General features: G+C 39.7%; 2 protein-coding genes across 3 annotated transcripts in view; both read right to left on the reverse strand.

Moving 5' to 3' along the window:
* Positions 1-5,806: 5,806 nt before the first annotated feature.
* Positions 5,807-12,126, reverse strand: LOC107093201 (DNA polymerase III PolC-type-like). 2 transcript variants are annotated; one of them, XM_015388087.1, is made up of 3 exons: positions 11,792-12,126; positions 11,592-11,643; positions 5,807-6,912 (listed from the first exon to the last, which is right to left on the reverse strand). In XM_015388087.1, the coding sequence occupies exons 2-3, from the start codon at positions 11,641-11,643 to the stop codon at positions 6,383-6,385; spliced, it is 582 nt and encodes a 193-aa protein (XP_015243573.1). In that variant the 5' UTR covers positions 11,792-12,126; the 3' UTR covers positions 5,807-6,382. The 2 variants fall into 2 exon arrangements, with proteins under 2 accessions (XP_015243573.1, XP_015243572.1); XM_015388086.1 differs by having other exon boundaries at positions 5,812-6,921.
* A 1,142-nt stretch (positions 12,127-13,268) lies between these two features.
* Positions 13,269-23,368, reverse strand: part of LOC107093204 (unconventional myosin-IXa-like) — a 182,769-nt gene continuing 172,669 nt past the window's right edge. The window contains exons 41-44 of the mRNA XM_015388090.1: positions 23,157-23,210; positions 18,829-19,034; positions 18,606-18,742; positions 13,269-16,369 (exon numbers count right to left, since the gene is read on the reverse strand). Coding sequence (XP_015243576.1) covers positions 15,981-16,369; positions 18,606-18,742; positions 18,829-19,034; positions 23,157-23,210 — 786 coding nt within the window. The 3' untranslated portion in view covers positions 13,269-15,980. The remainder of the gene's footprint in view (positions 16,370-18,605; positions 18,743-18,828; positions 19,035-23,156; positions 23,211-23,368) is intronic.

A 23,368-nucleotide genomic window follows, 5' to 3' on the forward strand; every position in this document is an offset into this window, starting at 1 on the left:
CTAGGACCAATTCTCTAGATGTTGGAGATCTGCCTGTTTTCGAGTGTAGTCCTGTTTCTCTGACTGTGACTAACTGGATGTGCTCTCTTCATCCTCTGACATGGGAGCTGGCTCGGAGCTTGTCTGCCTGGCTGTGTGTTTCCTGGACGGGGCCGCCTTTTACAGCTGCTTTTTGTGTCTCTGCTTAAGTCTCTTTGAACCCCAGTCGGCCTCAGCAGATGGCCGCTCACTCTGAGCCTGCTTCTGCTGGAGGTTTCTTCCTGTTAAAAGGGAGTTTTTCCTCTCCACTGTCGCTACAAGCATGCTTAGTGTGAGGGATTGCTGCAGAGTCAATAATTCGATGCAAACAACTTGTTTTCCTTAGATAGAAAACTTTAAATCAATTTGACTGGATAATCTGGTTGAACTGTAAAGTGCCTTGAGATGACTTGTGTTGTGAATTTGGCGCAATAGAAATATACTGAATTGAATTGAAAACTGAATTAAAATAGAGTACAAGTGTAATTCACGTGAATAACTGACATGATTCTAGAGTAGACTCTGGTTCAGACACAATTCGAGTCAGGAAGCGTTTTAAGATGTTTATTTTGGAGATTTTACAGAGAAACTGGTTTGATCCGGCGTGGTAGTCCAAAGAACTGAGACTGGAACTGCATGGGTCAGTTAGAACGTTGGCAGGAGGAACTGAGAGCTAAAAGAGATGATACTGATTTCCTACAGTTCCTTGGAGAGAGGAGTGGATGGGGAGAAGGTTGGTGAGCCCACAGGGACTGAGTTTGGCAGAGATGGAGTTATGGCTTGAGAGCTCCAGAGGGTGGACAGGCAGGTGAGCGTTCAGGATGGATCCAGGAGGACTAAGTGGAGAACTGGCTTGGAGACAGCAAAGCTGCTAAGAGAGTAGGAGGACAACCAGGTAAGCTTTAGTCTTTTAGCAAAATGTTCAGATTCAACTGAGCTAGCAGGTAGGTTACCACTATGTTAAATTTGAACCGACTTGGAATCCACTCCTTTAAATGCTGCTCCCTGATTGCGTCCCATTGGAACCAGCTGGAGGCTTGCCTGGGCTGCAGTCTCTGAGGATGAAAAAGTTAAAAAAAACCCTAACACAGCTTACCACACAATCCTGTGGACCCGTCAATAACAACTGCAATCAAGAACATTGTGCGTCATTCCTGCATTATAACTTTGAGTAACATTCATCAGGGCACACTTATTAATCAAAATTAAATGCAGCAGTAAACCAATAACAAAAAAGCACCGAATGTTATCTATTTGTATATCTACAAAACGCTTTGTTTTCCTAGTTTGAAGACGTTTTGCTTCCCATCTCTTCCCATCATCTCATTTCAAAATAAGCTTTCTAGAAAACAAAGTCCAGTGGTTTGTTTTTAACTTTTTTTGGAATATTTGTAAATTGTTAGATAAACATTTTAGCAGAAAATACAAGTGTCATTAAGCAGTCATATTTATTTTAACCATTTTGGTTTTCAAAATATCATATAATAAATGTTTCAAATGTTATATAGAAAAAAAAAAAAGACAATTTCACAGGGTGTCTTTATTTTTTCCCAAGTTATGGGGGAACGGAACATGTCACGTGGCTAAAATATATTGATACCCTCTCATAACTTAGCAAATAATGGTCAAATTTAAACAAAGGATTTGTTTTTGGTGGTGAGAGGAATAAACTCAGTTTAAGCCTTGCAGGTAAATGAATTTCTTCACATTTTACGGGAGGGGAACTGATTATTTCAGTCAGCTAAAGTTAATGGTTCCCCTCCTTTCATTATGGCAACTAAAGAGTAAATATTACCAAATCCACAGGATTTGCTGTTAATGAGGAAGGACAACTGATTATTTCAGGCAGCTGAAATATATGGTTCCCCTCCTTTAATTTTGGAAAATAATGATGAAGTGTCACCAAATCCACAGGGTTTGTTGTTAGTTGTGAGAGGAATAAGCAAAGTTCAAGACTTACAGGTAAGTGAATTTGTTCCTATTTTAACGAGGTGGAAACTGATTATTTTTCTGTGCCATGATCCATTCGTGTCTTTTTTGGAAGTCTATTATTGTCCCTCACAGCATCAGTGAAATAGCCAGCAGTAATGTGAGGGTCACTATTAGTCTTATATTAGGGTGACCTGATTTGGGTTTCTGAAAAGGAGGACACTTTTTTTATGCGGGGCTGCTGGGCCTGCCGGGCACGGAGGAACCAAACCCGACCCGGTGACAGTATGCTTCCCCCCGCCTGCCCCAAAATATACAAAGGCTTGAAATGGAATAAAAATGAGTTTATTCCAGGTTAAAATAGTAGAATACTTTGACAAAAATTGGAGTCAATGGGTCACATGACCTGGAAGCTATTGAAGAAATATTAATTTTTCTTGTAATAAAAAATTTTTAAAAAATGAACAAAGGATTTAAATTGAATAAAAATGAGTGTGTCTCATCAGGATAATGTAGTAAAACTATTTCACAAAGAATTTGAGTAAGTAGGTCACATGACCTGGAAGCTATTGAAGAAAAGTCCCAACTTCTGTCTTTAAAAATATCTTAAAAATTTAAAATGTCTTAAAATTGCATAAAAGCAAATGTGCCTTACATGTGTTTCCTATTGGCATGGTTTTACATTAGTTTTGTCTTAGCTGGTAATATGATAAAGGATTTAATGATTTTTGTTTCTCAAGAGTGCTTGGTTCAAAGATTTGTTGACGGTCCCTAACTGCACCACCGCGTCTGGGACGAGGGAGCAGCTTAGAGACGCTGGCCGACATCGGAGTCCCTCAGTCGGATCAAGCATTTGCTAGATCCCGCTGACTCCGCAGAGCTTGAACACCCAATATCCAACTTCAAACTAACTCATTTTATGGAGGGCGGTACTGATTATTTCAGGCAGGTCAAAATAGATGGTTCCCCTTTTTTTTGGAATATAAAGAGTAAATGCACATGGTTTTTTGTTGGTGGTGAGAGGAATAAATACAGATAAAGACTTGCAAGCAAATAAATGTGTTCCCATTTTATGAAGGGGGAACTGATTATTTCAGGCAGGTCAAAATAGATGGTTCCCCTCCTTTAATTTTGGCATTTTTAAAGAGTAAATATAACCAAATTCACAGGGTTTGTTGTTGATGAACAGAGGAATAAACACAGTTAAAGATTTGCAGGTAAATTAATCTGTTCCCATTTAATGGTGGGGGCAATGATTAATGCAGATAGCTAAAATATATGCCTATAGGACCAGTTTGATAGAACACTATTTCATACTATATATATAATTAGGGGGTCCTCGCTCCATCTCCCCATCAGTTTGGGGGTCCTTGGCCTGGAAAACTTTGAAGACCCCTGGTTTAACCAAAAGCCCTTTTCTCCACATAATGTCATGTTTAGTGGATATTTGTTAAGGACCTAAATGCAGAGTTGAAGAGGCAGAGATGATTTCTAGGTAAATTTAATGAAGAAATAAAATTAAAGAAGCCCTAATCCAGAACCAATCGACAGGAAACTCAGGAACTAAAAACTAGGAGACGCTAGTAAGAAATAAACCTAAGGAATGACAGAATGAAGAGAATGCAGCAGCGGGGGGCTGTTCATGTTGCTGCAGTCTGACCTTAGAAGTCACTGAAAATTACTGTAGTTGAACTGGATGAATCAAAGCACCTCGTAGTGTTCTAATGTTACCACTAGAGAGTGGTGTTTCATCATTTATAAATTATTGTAAATCTTTCAGTTGCTTCATATGCCACAAGTACAGGATTTAAACTAATTTAATCAGTAATATTTAAAAAAAAATCAAATATTGTTGCAAATTGTGTTAGTTGCACATCCTGGATGCAAATCTTCTGCCTCCAGTCTTCCCAAAGTGGCTAGGACAAAAGGAAACTTATTTTCATGACCAAATGGTTGGAGATTTGTGTCGCCGCGTTGCTCCATCATTGTCAGTGTGGCGGGATGGATTGCTTCTTTCATGTGGCTTACTCTAAGTTTTAAACAAGCTGTTTCCTTTCAGGCATCTTAAACCAGTCAGTCCCATTTTAAATCCACCCAAAAGAAATAGCAGGGAATTGTTTTCTGCAAATGACAGCATTCTTGTGTTGTCTGCGACTGAAGCAATGAGTCGAAGTATCGTCTGTCAAAGAAAACATCCAGGTCTAAAGAATCTAAAACCTCCCACATCCCTGTTGATAAATGTTTTATGGTTAATATTTTTTCTTTATTTCAAAAGGCATGTCTGCCACAGCAGCAGCTGTGTGCACCACCAGATGAATATAAAACACGGTGGTGGCAGTATCATGCCCTGAGCTGTCCCTTCTGAACTAAAGCCTTACAGAAACTTGGCTGCAGCAAGAAAATTACGTGATAATAAATGAGGCAACCCCTCAATTTATTTATTTTTTTCTAATAAAGCTTATAGATTGGTTCAGGTTATCCTGATCTATCTCTATAGTTATGCTGCTATAGGCTTAGACTGCTGGAGGACATAGGGACCCCCATTTCATCATTCAGCTTCCTTCTGTCTCTATTCTTCCATTCTGCAGTATTTGTTAGTTCAATCTCTAACGTTATCAGCTGTGCTGCTGCCATCAACACCTTTCTTTACAGATGTTGGAGCTTGGCCTGTTTTTCAGTGTAGTCTTGTTTCTCTGACTTTGACCAACTGGATGTGCTCTCTTTCATGCTCTGACATGTGAGCTGTTTTTCCCGGACGGGGCCGCCTGTGGAGCTGATTTACAGTTGCCTTTTTTATCTCTGCTTTTTTTTTGCATATCTTAATGCAATTAACTGTCTTTCCTTAAATAGAAAACTAACCAATCTGTATGATCTGGTTGAATTGTCTCTGTAATGTGCCTTAAGATGACACGTGTTGATAATTAGCATTATATAAATAAACTGAATAGAACAGGTGTCTTCTAAACAGGGGTTCACCAAAAGGTTAACAACATATACATTTTAAATATCAAAAAATTAAATTATAAAATTAAAAATTCAGTAATTGAATGTCTCATTAAGTAATAAAACTTTTTCAATGATGAATCAAATAAAATGTCACAAAAAAAAGAACATAATTACTGTATATGTATAAATAAATATAGAGTACTGTAGCTAAGAATCTATTTTTAGGGGGTCATCGGTCTGTCACCTTATTTTTGGGGTCACAGGCCAAAACTTTTGGGAACGGATGTTCTAGAAAGACATTTGGTGAAAAAGCCTCATTAAATCTTAGCTGTGTTCATTTTAAGATTCCCTGCTGTAGGGATGTCTGGTCCGATACTGATGATTATTGGTTACATCAAATTCTCCCATAAGCTGACAGATGCACTCTGCTCCTTCCTTTCAAACTAGAGGTGCTTCTATAAAACACTCAGGGCCAACATGATCACAGCATCTTCTGCTAACAGAGTAGCTGAGGCTATGCTACAGCAGTAGGAGCTATGTCTGCAATGTGGCCGTACGCTTGGTTAATGTCCATAGAAAACCTCTTTCTCATCTTCTAATGACCATTTCTACCTTAAACTTTATGTTACTCATCAGTTCATAATAGATGAATCAGTTCTATTTTCATTTGTTCTTGATTTTTGTTCCCTGTTTGATTTAAATTACTTGACATTCAAAACCACTGAATAAAAGTATGCAGCATTTAAACTGACATTGGTGAATATTCACAGCTGCAATGTTGGTACATAGGGCATCGGAAAGGAAGAAGTTGTTTTGGGACATCCCTACACAAAGGTAAATAGAACCTCCAACGTAATCACACCAGTTAACTTTATTTTTCTTTTTTTTTAGGGTTAGTGAAGGGAAGACACCATCTGTAGAACACATAAAACATTTATATAAGAGCAAAGTGATCTGGTTCTTCACAGGTTCTAAACAATTTCAACCAAACCCCAACATGTCAGGATTTAAAGCAAAGAATTTAAACAGGTTCTATTTAGCATGATGTTTAAACTGAGTCAGAAATCCGATAAAAGAAGCAGATATTTTTTCAACAATTGAGCAGGAAATTCTGAAATATTTGTCAAAACTGTATATTAATGTTGCCCTTTTAGGTTTAACTTGACTGGGTGCAAAAAGGAGCTTTAGATGTGTCCAGTAAATTCAACTTTATTGTTTTATACAAAGAAACTATCCCTTAATTCACAGAAACAACAGTAAAGAACAATCCCAAGAGCTTCAACAGCAAATGAATTAAACAGATGGCCATAATCATGCTTTATTATTCTATGATAAACATAAGAAATAAGTTAACAATTGTTTAATTTTCTTGTTTTTTAATATTTACTTTCTTTCAGGGAAGCATGATGATAAAAAACAACATTTAAACATATATTTTTTTCTAACGGCTTCCTTATTTGACATGGTTAATTTTTTACCCTTTTTTTTCTCAAAAATTAAAACTGGTTCTAAAAGTGGTTCTCCTGATGTCAGAATCATTCGGTTCCCATGCTTTGAACAGCTCCTGCAGCATCCTGGCATCTTCCAAAGCATTGTGAGCATCGTAGGGCTTCCCAACAAAGTATTCGACTAAACACTCCTGAGAATATCGGTCGTGGTACGGGTAAAGGTTTTTGCTCAGTAGGAAGGTGTCCAGGAAGCCTGACACCACCTGCTGGAACTCCTGAAACAGGGAACACTTCCGCAGCACTCTGAGGAGCACAGGCGCATCGAAACGCTTTGCATTGTGGGCCGCTAGCAACACGGGGCGACGGAAGGAGCGCAGAAAGGCGATGAATGAGGTGAGGAGCTGCTGCAGAGGGATGGTTTCCACAGGGTTCCCTCGCAGAAACAGGCCGTCATCATTTACTGTGAAGCCTGTGACCTGGATGGCGCTCGGGGTCAGCGAGCAGCAAGGGAGAGTGTAGTTGTTGAAGAACTTTTTCTCACAAACTGCGGCCACTTGGATGATATCACACACTGAAGTATCTGAAGGAAGATAAAGGTTTTTTATATATATATATATATATATATATATATATATATATATATATATATATATATATATATATATATATATATACATATACATATACAGAGAGAGAAAGAGATACCATGGACTCTATTTAGTGGTCCAATGTTTCAATTACAACAAACACTATTAAATTTCATACATATACTCATTTACAACAACCCAAAAAAGAAAAGAAAAGACATGTCCACCCCCTCATAAACTGAGAATAAGTATTTTATTATTTACATGACATAAAACATTTCCACCTCCCCAAACAGACATAAACTCATTCAGATCTGACACCGTTATATAAAACTCTGTCCTAATACGTGCCGCCAGCAGGCCTCTGAACATCAGTTCAACATCTGCTGAGCCTGCCCCCTTCATTTTATTTCTCCTGCTGAGCCAAATGCTCATCTTTGCCTGACCAAACAGAAAATGTAGCGTTTCCTCAGCCTGATTGGTCTGACTCCCTGATCTGTGATCAATACGTGCCACATATCTGTTCGTAAAAACTGGTAAAAACTGGAAGTCTGTGTTGCATCCAAACCATCCAGCTTCAAGAGAAACAGGTGCTTTCAGTCCAGGTTTTCTGCGCTGAGTAAAGGAAACGTTGTGCCGTCTGAACCCCAGTCGGCCTCAGCAGATGGCCGCTCACACTGAGCCTGGTTCTGCTGGAGGTTCCTTCCTGTTAAAAGGGACTTTTTCCTCTCCACTGTCGCTACAAGCATGCTTAGTGTGAGGGATTGTATTTGAGTCAATCAGTCGATGCAATCAACTGGTTTTCCTTAGATAGAAAACTGAATCAATTTAACTGGATGAAGTGCCTTCAGATGATGTGTGCTGTGAATTGGCGCTATGTAAATAAACTGAATTAAAGCTGAAACGCGGTTATGCGACTCCTAAGGTCAATCAGCCCCTGACCCCTTCTGACACAGGTACAAACAGCACTGCCAATTGAATCCATCCCAGAAAAAATCCACCAGTCTCTTCTGTATCTCTTTAATGACTTTGTCTGGAGGAACTAGAACCGTGGCATGGTGCTAGAGCATAGATGCAACCATATTGTTGGAAACCAAAGTTCTCCCCCTGTAGGACAACTGGGGCTGGTCCCATTTCCATCTAGACACTCTGGCACTATTTCTTTCCAGCTAGACCCTCCCAGTTTTTCACCAGAAAGTTGTGATTTGCCAGAAACACTCCTTAGACCTTTATTCCTTGTGTGCTCCACTGCAGCGTGGCTGGTAGGGTTGGCTGCTCTTTATTGCTCCACTGTCCCAATAAAAGTCCCTCCCATTTTGACCAGTTGACCTTAGCAGAAGAAGCTTGTTTGTATAATTTTAATTTCTGCTCAAGAAGCTGAATATTGTTTTGACAGCATATATATAACTGTAATGTCATCAGCATATGCCGACAAACTAATTATATTGTTTGTGTTGTCTGTCAGGTTTAACCCTAAAGACTCTGCCTGAGTTTATACAAGAGAGGCTCAATAGCTAAAGCGTACAGCATCCCAGATAGAGGACATCCCCGCCTGATTCCTCTCTGAACAGATACTGGTCTGCTAAGCCCCCCTCCTACCTTTAACAGTACTGTAGCTCTTAAATATATCAATTCTATCCATGAAATTATTTTTTTCTCCAAAACCAAACGCTTTAAGTGTTTTAAACAAATTATTATGATCAACTCGATCAAAGGCCTTTTCTTGCTCTAGAGAAAACAAACCAACATCAAGTTCCTGTAATTGAGATAATCAACAATGTCTCTAAGCAAAAACAAATGATCCATTATTGTCCTTTCAGGGACCCAGTATTTCTGACTGACGTGTACGATTGTCTCCATTCATGCTTTAAGTCGATTCGCCAAAACTTTTGCCAGAATTTTATTTCTGTGCAGAGTAATGAAACAGGCGGCCAGTTCTGTTTCAGTTCTTTCTTTGGTAGCAAAGTCAGGACTGCCCTGCTGGCTGCTGCAGCTTGTTGGTAATGTCCCAGAGTCCAAACATCCATGAAAAACATCCATTAAATCTTTTCCAAGTAAATACAAAAAAGTTAATCAGCGCCTGGAGACTGACCACAGCTGAGCTGATTCACCGCTGCAGACAGTTCTTTGAAATTAATGACAGACTCCAGTGAGGCCGAAGATGCTTCTCCTAAGCGAGGGAGTCCTTACAGCATCTCATCCAAACAATCAGTCACAATCATCAGCACTGAAAAGGCTGCTGTAGAAGTCTATGGCCGCCTTCCTCATCTCTGAGGGGTCAAAGGTCACAGCTCTATTGGAGTTCCTGGGGTGCATCATCCGGCTCTGTTTTCTCCGACTTAAAACTTAAAGAAACAAGTGGGTGCATCTATGTCTTTAATAGATAGGATTCTTGATTTAATTAGAGCACCTTTAGCTTTTTCATACAAAAACCTACCTAAAGATGCCCTCTTATTCTCCCAATTTGCATTATTATCATTATAATCGAACCCATTAAATATACCCTCTTCTAATAAACTCATTTCTTTCTTCAATAATTCAAAATGATCCATTTCTATTGCTTTTGTGTGTGATGTATACTGCTGACAAAATATTCTAATTTGTGTTTTCCCCACCTCCCACCATTGACTTATATTTTCAAATCCTGATTTTCTGCATCTCCAGAAATCAGAGAAAGACAGACACAAAGTCTTGTCATCAATCAATTTGACATTAAAAAGCCAGTAAGAAGATCTTTGGGAATGCACCATTAAATAAGAATGAAAAGTTATTGATGATCTGAAAAACCAACAGCTGCAGATAACCTATAGTAAAAAGTGACAGAGCCTGTCCAGTCTGGCTGCACTAACCCTGCCCTCAGTGACTTTCACCCAAATAGTAGACAGTATACTTTTGGATAAAAGAGAAGCAGATGATAGATCTCCTATTCCTATCAACGGAATAATTTGTAATTTTTTTGAAAGTATATTTATATATATATATACATATATTCTGGAAAGTTAGTTCTCCAAATGCTGCCTGTGCTGTTGGGATGGTTTTGAAAGCACACACCGCGTCATGCTTCCCCAACACACACACACAGACACTACTAACTAGTCCTGGTTTCATCCTGGCTGTTGCTCAAAGGCAGTACGCCTCTCTGAACCCGCCATTGTGTCAAAACATGGATCAGCTGACCCCACTGAGTCAGTCTGTGGAAGAACATCAGGAACAAGAGGCTGTTTTAGGAAGCTCTTCAGACTCCCTGCTAATATGCTAATCATAAACAAAGCACTCACATGTGGGTGACTCACAAAGCCCCTGGATCCTGTTACACTGGGATGTTTCTAAAGATTGTTTTGGTTAGCAACTGCTTGTGGAAACGGTTCGTCTTCCCACCATATTTCACAGGAGTCCCTACTCAGCAAGCAGGAACGTACTCTTTGACCTGGTGAGGATTATTTCTCATGACTCAGCCTGTATGTGTAAAACGGAGAGGCTTCTGACTCTTCCTCGTGCTCCACCCTACTCTGCCCAAGCAACCAGATTTTTTGTGGTGGAGATCCAGAGGATTCCAACGTCCAACTGGGCGTGATCAGAGTAAACAGAAACTGACTGTACCCTGTTCCTGCTTTATCAGACTCCACCTGGACTCATTAAGCCATCTGAATATTACACAACAGCACAATAAAAAGGGCCCAGGCTTCTTCCCAGCTCTTTAAACACCTCTACACTTTATCCTCCAGGGACAGAGGCCCATAAATCACTATCAATACAGCAGATGTGATGAGACTTGGTGTCTTGAATTGATTCCAATAATTCATTAAACGATCATGTTAAAAGCCTATTTATGTCCGGCACTCTACAGGAGATTAATAAAAGAGTATACAGAAATAGTTTTGGTATTCTTGTCTCCTTTTTCTTCCGTTTCTAGCATATTATTTGGGGTCTTTGCATTCAGTTTTATCATCAAAAACGTCATATATATTATAAACTGTTTATTGTTGTTTATTATCTAAAACTGCACTTGTTCTGGCTATGATCCCAATTTGGAAAGTTGATTTATGAAATAGTAATTTTGTTCCTTGTATGAAGCTAAATACTTCTGATCTTGTTCTTCTATATAAAAATATTTATTGGAATTGCATTAAAACCTTTATTTAAAGCAGAAGACTGGCAGAATACAGGAAGTCCCTTTAAACCACCGGTTTATAAAGGGGATATAGAATATTAATTTACAAGATAACAACCAAGAGTTGTAAAAACCTAAAATGAAAAGAAAAATACTAAACTTTAAAGCAGTAAAATCACTAAAACTTTCAAAACATAAAGTACTACTTGTGAATGCTGTAGGTATTATCTTTGATCCTGTTTTATTTTCTCATAACTTTAACACAAACAACAAAACGAATCAACAAAATAAACAAACTAAAATAGTTTATTTTTAAATAAACTCTTCATATTATCAATAACACATTTGTATAAAGTTACTTACTAAACATTTGTAACTATGTCGTATTTTATTACTTAGAGGGGTTTTGTACCGTTTTTAAAGTCACATCAGAAAAATAAAAACATTGATCATAAGTTCAGTTTATTCGTTTCTTAAATTCTCCCTCTGAGCAAAAGGATTAGAGATGAATGTGTAGATTAGATTAGATTAGATTAGATTAGATTAGATTACCTAATCCGGTGGTCTCCAGGTCAAAGAAAACGATTATTCTGTTGCGAGCCATCTGGAAGATAATCAATGGATTTCAGCTCCATTTTAACAAACAGCAACATTAAACTAATGTGAACCGCGTTAAGGTAAAAATAATACTAGAAAAAAACATGAGTTTTAGTAACTACGGATTAACTAAACTAAGGATTAGTAAAACTCACCTTCTCCGGTGTGGGTCCTTCTCAGCTGAGCGGAAAGACAGATGTGAAGCAGCTGGAGCAGAAAGTCTCACTTATTCACGTCATTTAGGAGCAGAGCGGCTCTGAGCGCCGCTTTCATTTTAGCCGAAGAGAAACAAATTAAAGTTTGTATCGTTTTTGTCACGCGGAGCTCCGGTGGCCCCCACCTCTTCAGCTCCGGTGGCCCCCACCTCTTCAGCTCCAGTGGCCCCCACCTCTTCAGCTCCAGTGGCCCCCCACCTGTCCCAGCAGACCGACCGAAGCTCAGTGACCCAACAAAGCTCACTTCGCGGGAAGCTTCGCCGACATTCGTTCGACATCAACCGGAAATACAATCCTTATATGGAGTTTACGCGGCACGCGATTCACAACAAACCCCGCTTGTCTGATCCGTTCCGCTCACTTCCGGAAGAAGGAGCAACTAAGTCACGTTAATTAATGACATGTCAAGTTAAAAAATGAATTATAATGAGAATAGATGCATATAAAACAAATAAAATACATAAATGTTTGTTACTCGGAGAGTATGAAACATTAAATTATACAATATTAATCCAGATTAGATATCAGTCATAGAGTGCAACCCTCTCAACATTAACAACCTCATTTTGTAACAGATTTTATTGACTGCAGTTAGGTTTTAGCTCAGGAGTTTGAACTAAGCATTAATCACATATTTCATATCAATAATATATACCCATATTAAACATGATAGTTTTGGGATTAAATTACAGCAGGTAGTTTCAGAAATCTTTCCATTCTCTGTGTAGATTCCACATTATTGTAAGATTTGGTACATTACCACCAGTTTTACTTGATATTATTCATTCTTTTTATTTTTTATATTCTGATATTTTTGTTCTGTTTCCTTTCATGATTGAACAGTTGATTATCTCCCCATGTGGCAAGATGCTAACAGATTTCTACAAATCTAAAGGGACTTCCTAGCTGACTAAAGAATAAACATTAATGCATTAGCATGAATTTACTCAATAAGTTTGTATTTTTACATCCTAACAGATCTGTGAAACAAGCTCTTAAGATCACATCACTGCTGACTCTTTATAAATGGAATTTGATTAGTTATTTTTCCTTTAAAAGAAAAAAAAAAAATTTTTTTCCTTTAAAACCCAGTGCCATCATAGTTGAGTGTGGAGATGCATACAGCTCAGGGATCAAACGGTTATTTAAAAACACCAAAAATATTTGGTTAGGGTAAATTTAAAATGTTTCTAAAAATCTGTGATTAACTCATGCAACTAATTGCAAATGTAATTGTTGATTGATTAAGAGTCCTATTGCAGTGCTTACTGCTACTCCAGGCATTATTAATTGAATAAAAGCTGTAAGAAGCTGATCCAGGCATCGATGCTGCTAATGTCCGAGCTAACAATAGACTCCTTTAACAGCATGCGTTCATTTCATGCCGACCAAAGCAATTCACACACAAAACATCACTCATCTCACTTTTCATTGGCTGCATTTGTATTTTTAATATAATAAGCAGATGAAAATTTCTCCCCATAAAGTTTTTTTTTCCCCCTTACAACCGTAGAGATGTTTTAGATAATTAAAAAAAGAATAACACAAATTGCACCTTATACATACTTAACTAAGTCCACTATTTTTGCACTTCTTTCTTTCACCGTTTCCCTGCGACAAACAAATAAAACAGAACCATGCATGGCCTGTAGGGGGGGAAGTTGCCGTGATGAATAAATCGGTAATAAGGATAATATATCCTTTTATTATAACAGGTTCTTTTTCACCTACTGTACATCTAAAAGTCATGATCATAAATAGTACATACACTGTATAAACAGAAGAAAAACAACGACTGAAAGCGAGGCATGCCTTCCAGTGACAGTTACATTCACCTTTTACTCTTTTTTTCTTTTTTAAATACTTTTTCCTTATTTTTCTTTTTTCAGAATGTCATATGGAAACACACCACAAATATAACTGTGAGGATAACTGACCAAGGAGCAGTTTTGTTCTTTCAGCTCACTTCCAGAAGCAGATGCACCTTTTTAAATATTATTATCATCCTTATGGTTAATGTAGTTTATAACATATATGAGGAAGGAAACAAACACGCATGTACAGTGCCTTGCTGAAGCGTTCACAATTTTTCCAGTTTTCCAGCATTCCAACCACAAACTTTAATGTATTTGAATCTGCTGCCATGAATCAACAGAGTTTTACATCATAAACAGGTGAAACGAAGGGGCACATGGTTCTGAACATTTCCCACAAAGACTTTAAGTCCAATACCTATCTTGTGCAGCAATTTTGCTCATGTGTTAACTTTGGAGGAGCTGCAGCTGCTCAGGTGCAATAATCTGTTACTGTTTGGTTGGTTCCTAAATGCAATTTCTTTTTTCTGTTTTTTTTTTTTTAAAGTGCACAAAGACAGCCTTAAAAGTGCTGCTTACAAATGAGGTGTAAAAGAGGAGGGGGGATCTAAGCTTTTGCATCATCCTAAACCATCCAGATAGTCATTGATGATGCAGAGAGCCCATAAAAGACTCAGAAGTAGTTCATCCTCCTAGTTCAAAACCAAGCCTCCTTTTTCTTCCCCTCCACAATCTATGCACAACTTAGTGCTTCTCTATAATGTAAGATCCTGACAACTTGCACTGAATGAGTGGTTGTATGCTGGCAAAACTTGCAAAAGATCAAATGGTGTGAAGACTGGTGCAAGGCACTGATTGACAGCTGTAAAGAGGAGCTGATTTAACACTGATGGTGTAGTGAAGCCAGAGCAAAGCTTGCTCCAAAGTCCAGAGTCAACATCACGCACACTTGTTATGGACAGAGTAGGACAGTAAGAGGACGCACACGGACTGAGTGTGTGGGTTAGTTGCTACTTGTTTTGGTCAACAGGCAGATTAAATGCTACTTTTCACAGCAAGAACCCGGAGAGAGGAGCGCAGGGGAGCTACGGTCAAGAAGAGAGAGAGCAGGAAGAGGAGGAGCAGAGCATTTTGTGGCTCAGCGATGTTGGACGGTTAAAATGGTCTGATAAGTGCAAGGCAATAGAATCCACCCCCCCCTTATCCCACTACCACCGTTCATAGTGTAACCGGCACAGTTTTCACCCTTAAAGGAGCAGAGAAAGCCAAGTGTATAAAGGAGTGAGTAAGAGAGGCTACATATGCACAGAAGTGAAGTCATAGGAAGAGAAAAAAATGGCTTTCATCAAAACAATCCAATAATTAAGAAAAAAAAAAAAACATGACATCTTTGATATCAATCAATTAACACCTATGATACAGGAATATCTCACAATAAAAAACAAACCAAAGATTCAAGTCCTGACCAAGTAACACTGATGTTTCTGAACTAAACCTGTGCAGAAAAAAAGGCAGAGCACAAAGCGCTCCCAGCCGGCCGGCCAACGGACGCCCGGGGCGAGCTCTGGGGACATGTGACGAGTCAAACCGCGGCCCCTCAAACCGGCCCCGGAGCCAGACGGAAAACCGGCCATAAAGAAAGTCGACCTGAATTTCTTACACTTCAATTTACAGAAACAGGTCACAGATCCACACGACCATCCCAGGAGCAGCACCGGACTCTCTATTTATCTGAAACAATAATATTAATAATAATAATAATAGTATTAACACAGCTTTGACAGTCTGTCGTAACTGATGCGAGCCAGGTGTGATGGAAAGCATGCAGCCTCTTGGCCGCTGCTTCCTGTGTAAACATGACATAATGCACACTTAGATTGACGCTGCTTCCTGACAGCATGTTCACCAGTTCAGTCACTATGGCTACATTTGTTCCTGGTGGCACGACCCACCTGCTGCAAAAATAAAGATGGAGCATTGATTTGGCTTTGAAGGATTTCCTTCTTTTCTTCCTTATCCAACCCCCACATCTGCCTTCCAGTCTCACTGGTCCTTTAAATGACCCCTGGTACACCTGCAGGGGCTAAAAACGTACTGAGATCTCCTCGGTTCTTCTCGGTCCAGCTGTCTGCTGTTCACAGAAACCATCAGCCCGCCGTTTCCTTGAAAATCTGCTCAATACCAAATCCTTCTGCTTTGGTTGGGTCAAAGATGCCGGGGTTGGGCACAGAGGAGGAGCTGCTTTCTGACCTGCAGTCTCCTTCTTTTTTCCCGTCAAAAGCCGGCGGCAGCTGGTCTTCCTCTCCCTGCGGTAATCACACCATGAACTCATTTTGATTGTACAGAACCAGCTGCTGTGGCCCCGAGCCGAAGTCCGAATCTCTCCGATGGGCTCCCGAGGAGTCCCGCGGCGAGCTGCGGCTCAGCCTGAGCCTGAGGCGAGTCTTTCCGGTCCTTTGGCCTTCTTCTGGTTCGGCCAACGGGGCCCCCAAGCTGCAAGATGTGAGCAGGGGCCCAGAGGAGGACGAGCGAAAACGGTAGTGAGGAGATGGGGAACCAGAAGCATTGGAGGAAACGGAGGAGGAGGGGTGATAGGAGGATGAGATGGTGGAGGTGGAGTCGACAGAGTCCTGAGAGTCTGGCTGACGACGGAGAGTTCGTCTGGACTTCGACTCAGACTTTCTCGATTGGTACGTCACACGTTCTGTGAAGAAGACAGGCAGAAGACAGGACAGTACATCAATATGTGCTACAAACCGATAGAGTATGAAAAGAAAAAACAGCGGCTCAAGTCAAGCTTAAACATTTAACAAAGGAAATCCAAATAGTTTGAGTTATCATTGTTTTGAAATAACCTGCTGGCTTTGGAAATACATCATTTCAGAAAATCCTTAGATCTGAGGAGGTTTCTGGGGGTGAACAAACATTTAATCTCATGCAAACGGAGTTAGTAAGGGTTTTCTATAACAATGACAAACGAAATCAGATTTAATGAGCAGGAGGGAACCGAGGAAAGAGCCTTGAGGAACGCCTTATCAAGCTGACTTTAAGAAGAAACATCAGTAATAAACCAGTCAGAGGTAATGGAAGCCACTTGAGCTAGCGGCTGTCTAGCTCAACTGGTCACCGGGCCTGCAAACAGGAAGTGGTATCCCAGCTGGGGGGAATGAATGGCAGTGTGGATCCTTAGGCAGGACCCTTCATGCTAATGCATGCTTTGGGGAGTGGCGGTCTAGGCAGTTTCTCAATTTACGAGAACCCGAGTACAGATTCGCTCGGCTCTTCTAGAGCTGCATTTCACCTCCTGTTATTAACAGTCTCTAGATAATAATAAATTATTACTTGTTTAATTTAGTGGGGGAATAATGATGACGACAGTCAGATAAACACAAATCAAATGAAAATTTTGCCAAATAAAACCAAAAAATCGCAGCCAGAGCCAGCGGTCCTTCACACACGGCTATGCCGATAGGGCTGCTGCTGACCTTTGCAGGTCCGCTGGTTGCCGCAGTGCTCTCAACTTCGGAAATCTTTTTTTTAATTACGCATTCAATTGGTAAATGAATGTTGCATTTATGTGGGCTGCACAAACTCTGCTGACAGATGCTGAAATGAGTGAAACTTGTTCCCTCAGAGGGACTGAGATGCTGTTCCAGTCTCCCCATGCAGATCTACAGCAGCAGCCATTCAAAATGGCCCTTCCCAGTCAAACCCCAGCCTACTACCCTGCAACTCTCAGCAAAATCCTCTCCAACATCCAGCCACTGGCCTTCTCCTTGGTCTGCATATCAATCTGACTCTACCCTACACTGAATTACAGGTCTGACCAGGAGATGACCTACTTTTTAGATCTTAATGTCCACAAATCATTACAGAACGAATGTTTTAGATGTTTAAAAAGGAATTGTAGGGGACCAGCCAAGGATCCATCATGGAAAGTGTGGAAATTTGGAATTGCTACTACTGTGAGGGGAGCTGAAGGCTCCATGAACAGCAGATCAGTGGATGGTTGATTGGAATCAATATAAATTCTGGAGAAACTTTAAATAAGGAGAAGAAACCAGATCTATTCTCTCTTGTGGCGCACAGGAAGCAGCAGACATTGCTCTACTGACAGCTGCTGTTTCTCACTGCTTACCTTCAGAGATTTTGTGCTTCAATCTGTTTTTAAGCTCTAAAAACAGATCAGAAATTTTTCAGAATGATTTCTGTGGTTGAGAAAATTAGCAGGATGCTGCAGGACTAAACTCTCCTCCACTGACTGATCTCACTCTGTCTCCTTCAGCCATTAATTCTCCCCCTGGTCTCTGTCTGCACTCTGGGGCAACAACAATTATAGGTTCATGGTTCATCACAGGTGTAGTTATACACATTTAAAGTCTCTTAATTGTCTGGCTTAGCATTGTATCCATTGTTGAATGGATACAATAGAGCAGTTTTCTCAACGTCCCTTCTGGTTTTAGATACAGACATAGATCTAACAAAACCAACAGCTAAGTAGCCTAAATAGTTTAAATACAAGAACATTTTGATTCAAAACAGAGATTATCACAGATTTTTCTAAACTCTGATAAAAGTGAGGCTCTAACCTGCAATCTGACATCATCGTTCTGCAATAAACATGCAAGGCACCTGATCAGGATCTATGCAATAAGATCTGACCAGACCTCAGGCTACGTGAGCTTTCAGCTCATAGTTCTGCAACTATGGAATCAAATGGGTGTGGCTTATAATTCCCATTGATCTGTAGAACATTTCCCTGGCAGGATTTCCCAGGGATGAGCTCTGAATCACTTTTTCACTCCATGCTTCTCAATAAAATTCAGACATCTTTCTTCTTTTATAAGACTTATTCTCGTTTACTTTGAACTGCTGTTATTAATCCACTAACGGTTTATTCTTGTATTGAATGTAACCCCACTGGCATCTAAAGAGCGTACCAGAGGGGGTGGCTCCTTCCGTGTCCATGGTGATGTTTTCAGAGCTGTCTGCTGTGCCGATGGAGGCCTCCGATTCAGGAGTTTCATCATCAGATGCTCGAGGCTCTAAGACCAACATCTCGTACGTCAGCTCCTCCCTGAAAGCAAACACATGTGGCTTCATCAGAGGCGTCCAACTTCAACCAAACTCCAGAGTAGGAACATCTCTCGTGTTAAAACGCACTTCTCCTTCTGTAGGCTCTCGATCTGCTCCGTTAGTATCCGCTCCTCCTGCTGCATCACCTGCTGCTGCTGCTCACTGAGCCCGCTCTCTCCTGCCTCCTCTCCTCCTCCTCCTCCTCCTCCTCCTCCAGCACCTTCTCCTTCTGCTTTGGGGCTCAAAGGAGGCGATGGGATGTGGGAGCCGCTTTGCCGAACACGAACTCTGCTCTGTATTTTCAGACAAACACAGATGAACAAAATAAATAACTAAAATCAGGGAAATGGCATAAATTTGAAGTTTGATCAGAGAGGTAATAGGTGAGAGAGATGGTCATGAAGCAGAGAGCGACCATGTTTTTAACCACATGCTGACAATACAGATCCACTAACCACGCTTTGCACCATCACTGCTATAAGCTCTGCTGCAGAACAAACAAACACTCGGTCATACGGTCACACACACGCAGGAATGACCTGGAATAACGCTGTGCTGCATTTGAACACGCTGAGCAGCAGAAACAGGAAGCGGTGCGATCAGCTGAGCTACCCAGCTCTGTCTGAGCCTTCACAGCAAACACACACAGCTACATGGCATGGGAGCAGGTTAGCTGGCACTAAGTAGCCACTTTCAAAGCTTTTCAGCTACAGTAACCCACAGACCTGGTTTTAGGAGAAGAACTAGACTAAACTAAACTAGCAACATCGTATTTATCTGATCAACATTTCAACCTATCAGGTCTGAGTGATGAGTTTCTAAAACTAGCTTCGCAAAGGTTGTTCAGCAGATTAGAATTAAAGAAAATACAATCTGATTATTTCTGGAATATTTTTCCTAGTTTTCTGCATATTCAGTGAGCTTGGAGCTACTTCGATCATAGCTGCTAATGTTCCGTACCTCATTGTTTAACACCTTCCTCTGATTAAAACCCATTACTGTAAATAAGATCAGTCGTTAGAGGATTAGCAATATCTCACACTTAAAGAAGATTCATCCAAGCTTTAGATTAAGTAGGAAAAGCACCTTATGTTAACTGTTAGCTAAGGTAGAGGCTTGGTGAGGCTGTGGGCCTCTTTCCCATCCCAATGAGCTTTTCAACATTCATGATTTTGTCTTTCTCAGCGAATATTACATCTGTCCCATTGCAAGTTTTCTTAGCAGTTTATTTTTTGAACACCAAGAAAAACTTTTTTTAAATGCCATAAAAAGAAAAAACAGCTGGATTTTCTAAGTGCTTTAAATGTTTCTAGAGGCACAATGCTCAAAAATGTGCAAAAATAGGTCCCCTTTCCAAATTCACAGACGACAAACATATTCCATAATATTTTCTTTATTCTCCTTGAACCCCAGTCGGCCTCAGCAGATGGTCGCTCACACTGAGCCTGGTTCTGCTGGAGGTTTCTTCCTGTTAAAAGGGAATTCTTCCTCTCCACTGTTGCCTCAAGCATGCATGGTGTGATGGATTGAGTCAATGAGATGATGCATCAACTGGTTTTCTTTAGATAGAAAACTTTGAATAAATCTGACTGTATGATCTGGTTGAACTGGAAAGTGCCTTGAGATGACATGTGTTGTGATGTGGCACTATAAAAATAACTTGAATTGAATTTCTATTAGATGAGGGTAAAAGATCCATGCCTCCTAAAGATAATATTCTAGGGTATTTCTATTTGGCCACTGAGGAATATCTGTGGGCAAATATATGACATAAAGCAGACAAAGTTTTTTGCAAAGGCCTCGACAACCAGCCAGGTCTACCTGACAGCCAAGAACAGCGAGCAGAAGGGTTACAAAGCCGTCACATCCCTTTTCCATGTAACAAGCAGCTCTTTGGGATACATGTCTATGTTGGGCTTTACTGGGAGTTGTGGGCTTTGGTTAGATAAGTCCGCCTTTATACACATGGAAATGGCTGCAACCAGATGGTGGGTTTAGTTTGAAAGAGTCCTATATATTTTTGAAACCCCTGTGGGACACAGATCCCCATCACAATGAACCATCAGCTATTTATTACCCTTTGGTTCATTTTTAGGTCTTATTCAAATAAAAGGCCTATTATTTTTCTAATGTTTTCACATCTTTACCAAAGATTCCAGGTATGTGCTGCGTGCGCCACATCCCAACCCAGTGTTGACGCTTCATATGTGATACCTCTGAGGAAGTAGTTCAGAACATCAGTAAGTAATGTTAAGAGTTGTTGAAACTTACCTGACTTTTACTTTTATTTTAAGCTTTTGGAGTCACAAACATATTATAAAAACTACTGATTAGCAGAAGCTAAAGTCAATTTTTTATGAGGAAGTAAGAGTAAACAGAGCAAACTATCCATCCATCCATTTTCTGTCACGCTTTATCCCTGCTTTGGTTGCGAGAGGTGGAGGACACCCTGGACAGGTCACCAGTCCATGGCAGGGCAACAGAGCTAACTAATGGCTTCAAAAGAATAGGATTTGTATTCTGCTCTATTTTAAAAGGTATTTTAATAAGATTAAAAAAAATCACGTCTAATGGAGACAAATGCTAAGGTTATTTTTATGTTGATGTTTTACATGCTCCTCATTCGGATTTATCTGTTCAGTCAAGCCACCAGTTAGGATCAGACTCAACTATTTAAGTGATTATGATCCATTTTCAGATCAGTCAGAAAGGAGGCTGCAGAGTGAGCATAACTGCTAACAAACAATGAGCTATTCATTCAGAATTTGCACATCCTGCATGAAGAGATACATTTGCATGTGTATCTGAGCATTTCCAGGAACCAAAGAGATCGTAAATCTACATAAAACATGAGCTTCAGGAATTACCTTTACTATCAATTTCATGATCTAAAGAGATATTTTTAGTTGCTTTATAACTGACTGTAGACCGGTGAAGAATCTCAGTCATCCAGGTAATAGTACATTCCAAAAAAGTAAAAAAAATAACAATCCACTGGAGTTTATTTTCAAAGTTTGAGGACATTTCACTTCCCATTCAGGAACCTTTTTAATCCAAAATGTCTGAAATAGCATCGAGTTCGAGGCTTGAACTCAACGCCATTTCTGACATTTTGAAGTGAAAAAACTTCCTGGTTGTGAAGCAAAATGTCTTTTAACTTGGAAACAAACTCCAGTGGATTGTTATTTAACTTTTTTGGAATGTACTATAGACCCAGCTCCTCTTCATAAGTTTCCCTATTTGTTGATGATCAACAAAACACCACCACTACTTTATCTCAAAGGCATTTCTCCTGTAAAACCACAGCTTTTTGGTAATAAATGTTGCTGATTCAAACCGGACGTTTCTATATTATGTTATGGAAAATAAAAATGGTCGATACATATCGTATATCCCCATGCAGATTAAAAACGACAGAATATAAAAAGCATATTAGCTTGCAGATATAAAATACAGATTAACATCATATATTGCCATTCTGATTGGAATAATGATAGATATGGTATTTCATCATGTAGAGAACAATACCGATATATATCTAATATAACCAGGCATATTAAAACAATCTTGATATATATCTAATATCCACATGCAGATTAAAAATATAATTATATTATACATCATGTGGATGAAATATTTCGAGGTATATGGCAAATACTGCAAAGCAAATTAAACGTTTCAAGATATATAACAAATATCTCAATGCATATTTGAAAAAGAATTTATAAAAATGTATTAATTTATTATATTTACAGCTAAATTCAGATAACATATCAATAAAATGTGCAATATAATCCTGCAGATTAAAGTATTGAGAGATATATTAAATATTGCCATGCAGATTAATTTAATGAGACACTTATGATTTATCACTAGGTAGATTGGACAATTTAGGTGAATAAAAGCAAAAGAGTTTGTTTATTTATTTAGATCAATTTGAGGTAAACTAATGGCTATTTCTGCACTTTATCAGAAAAAAAATTAAAAGTTTTAACTTGTAATCAAACAGTCCTGTTTACGCCATTTCAAGCCAGTTATGCTGTTGTCTTCAACTGAATCTCATTCAACAGCAGAGGGTTAGAATGGCCACTTCAGCATAATGATGACATAATGTCATTCATCAATATTTTTTGCACTGAAGGACATTAAAACAGAAACACGAACAATTAAACAAACATCTAAACAAAGAATGAGCTGCCTAACAGAGACCAGCTGACAGACAGGCATGGATAGTGCTGTGGCTGGACGTTACAGACAGCATGGGAGCAACAGGACACGGCAGGACTGGCGGTGGGCGGCGCATGGTGAGGGCGGGGCATACATACCGGGGTGGCAGTGCGGGTAATGCTCATAAACCTAACAGCAATTAGTACGGGTTTCTGGAAGGAAGGGAGGGAGGGAGGGAGGATACATACCGGGGTGGCAGTGCGGGTAATGCTCATAAACCTAACAGCAATTAGTACGGGTTTCTGGAAGGAAGGGAGGGAGGGAGGACAGATCAGGGTTAGGGACTGCTGCAGGTAATCACATCAGAATGGGCCTGCTCAATTAGAGGGGCGAGATTAGGATTAGCTCAGGTTAAAGAAAGGAGAATAGAATTAACTTTAGGTTGAGTTATCCAGGTCAA

Source organism: Cyprinodon variegatus, unplaced genomic scaffold, assembly GCF_000732505.1.
Source record: "Cyprinodon variegatus isolate N-32 unplaced genomic scaffold, C_variegatus-1.0 Scaffold413, whole genome shotgun sequence".
Taxonomy (NCBI): Eukaryota; Metazoa; Chordata; class Actinopteri; order Cyprinodontiformes; family Cyprinodontidae; genus Cyprinodon; species Cyprinodon variegatus.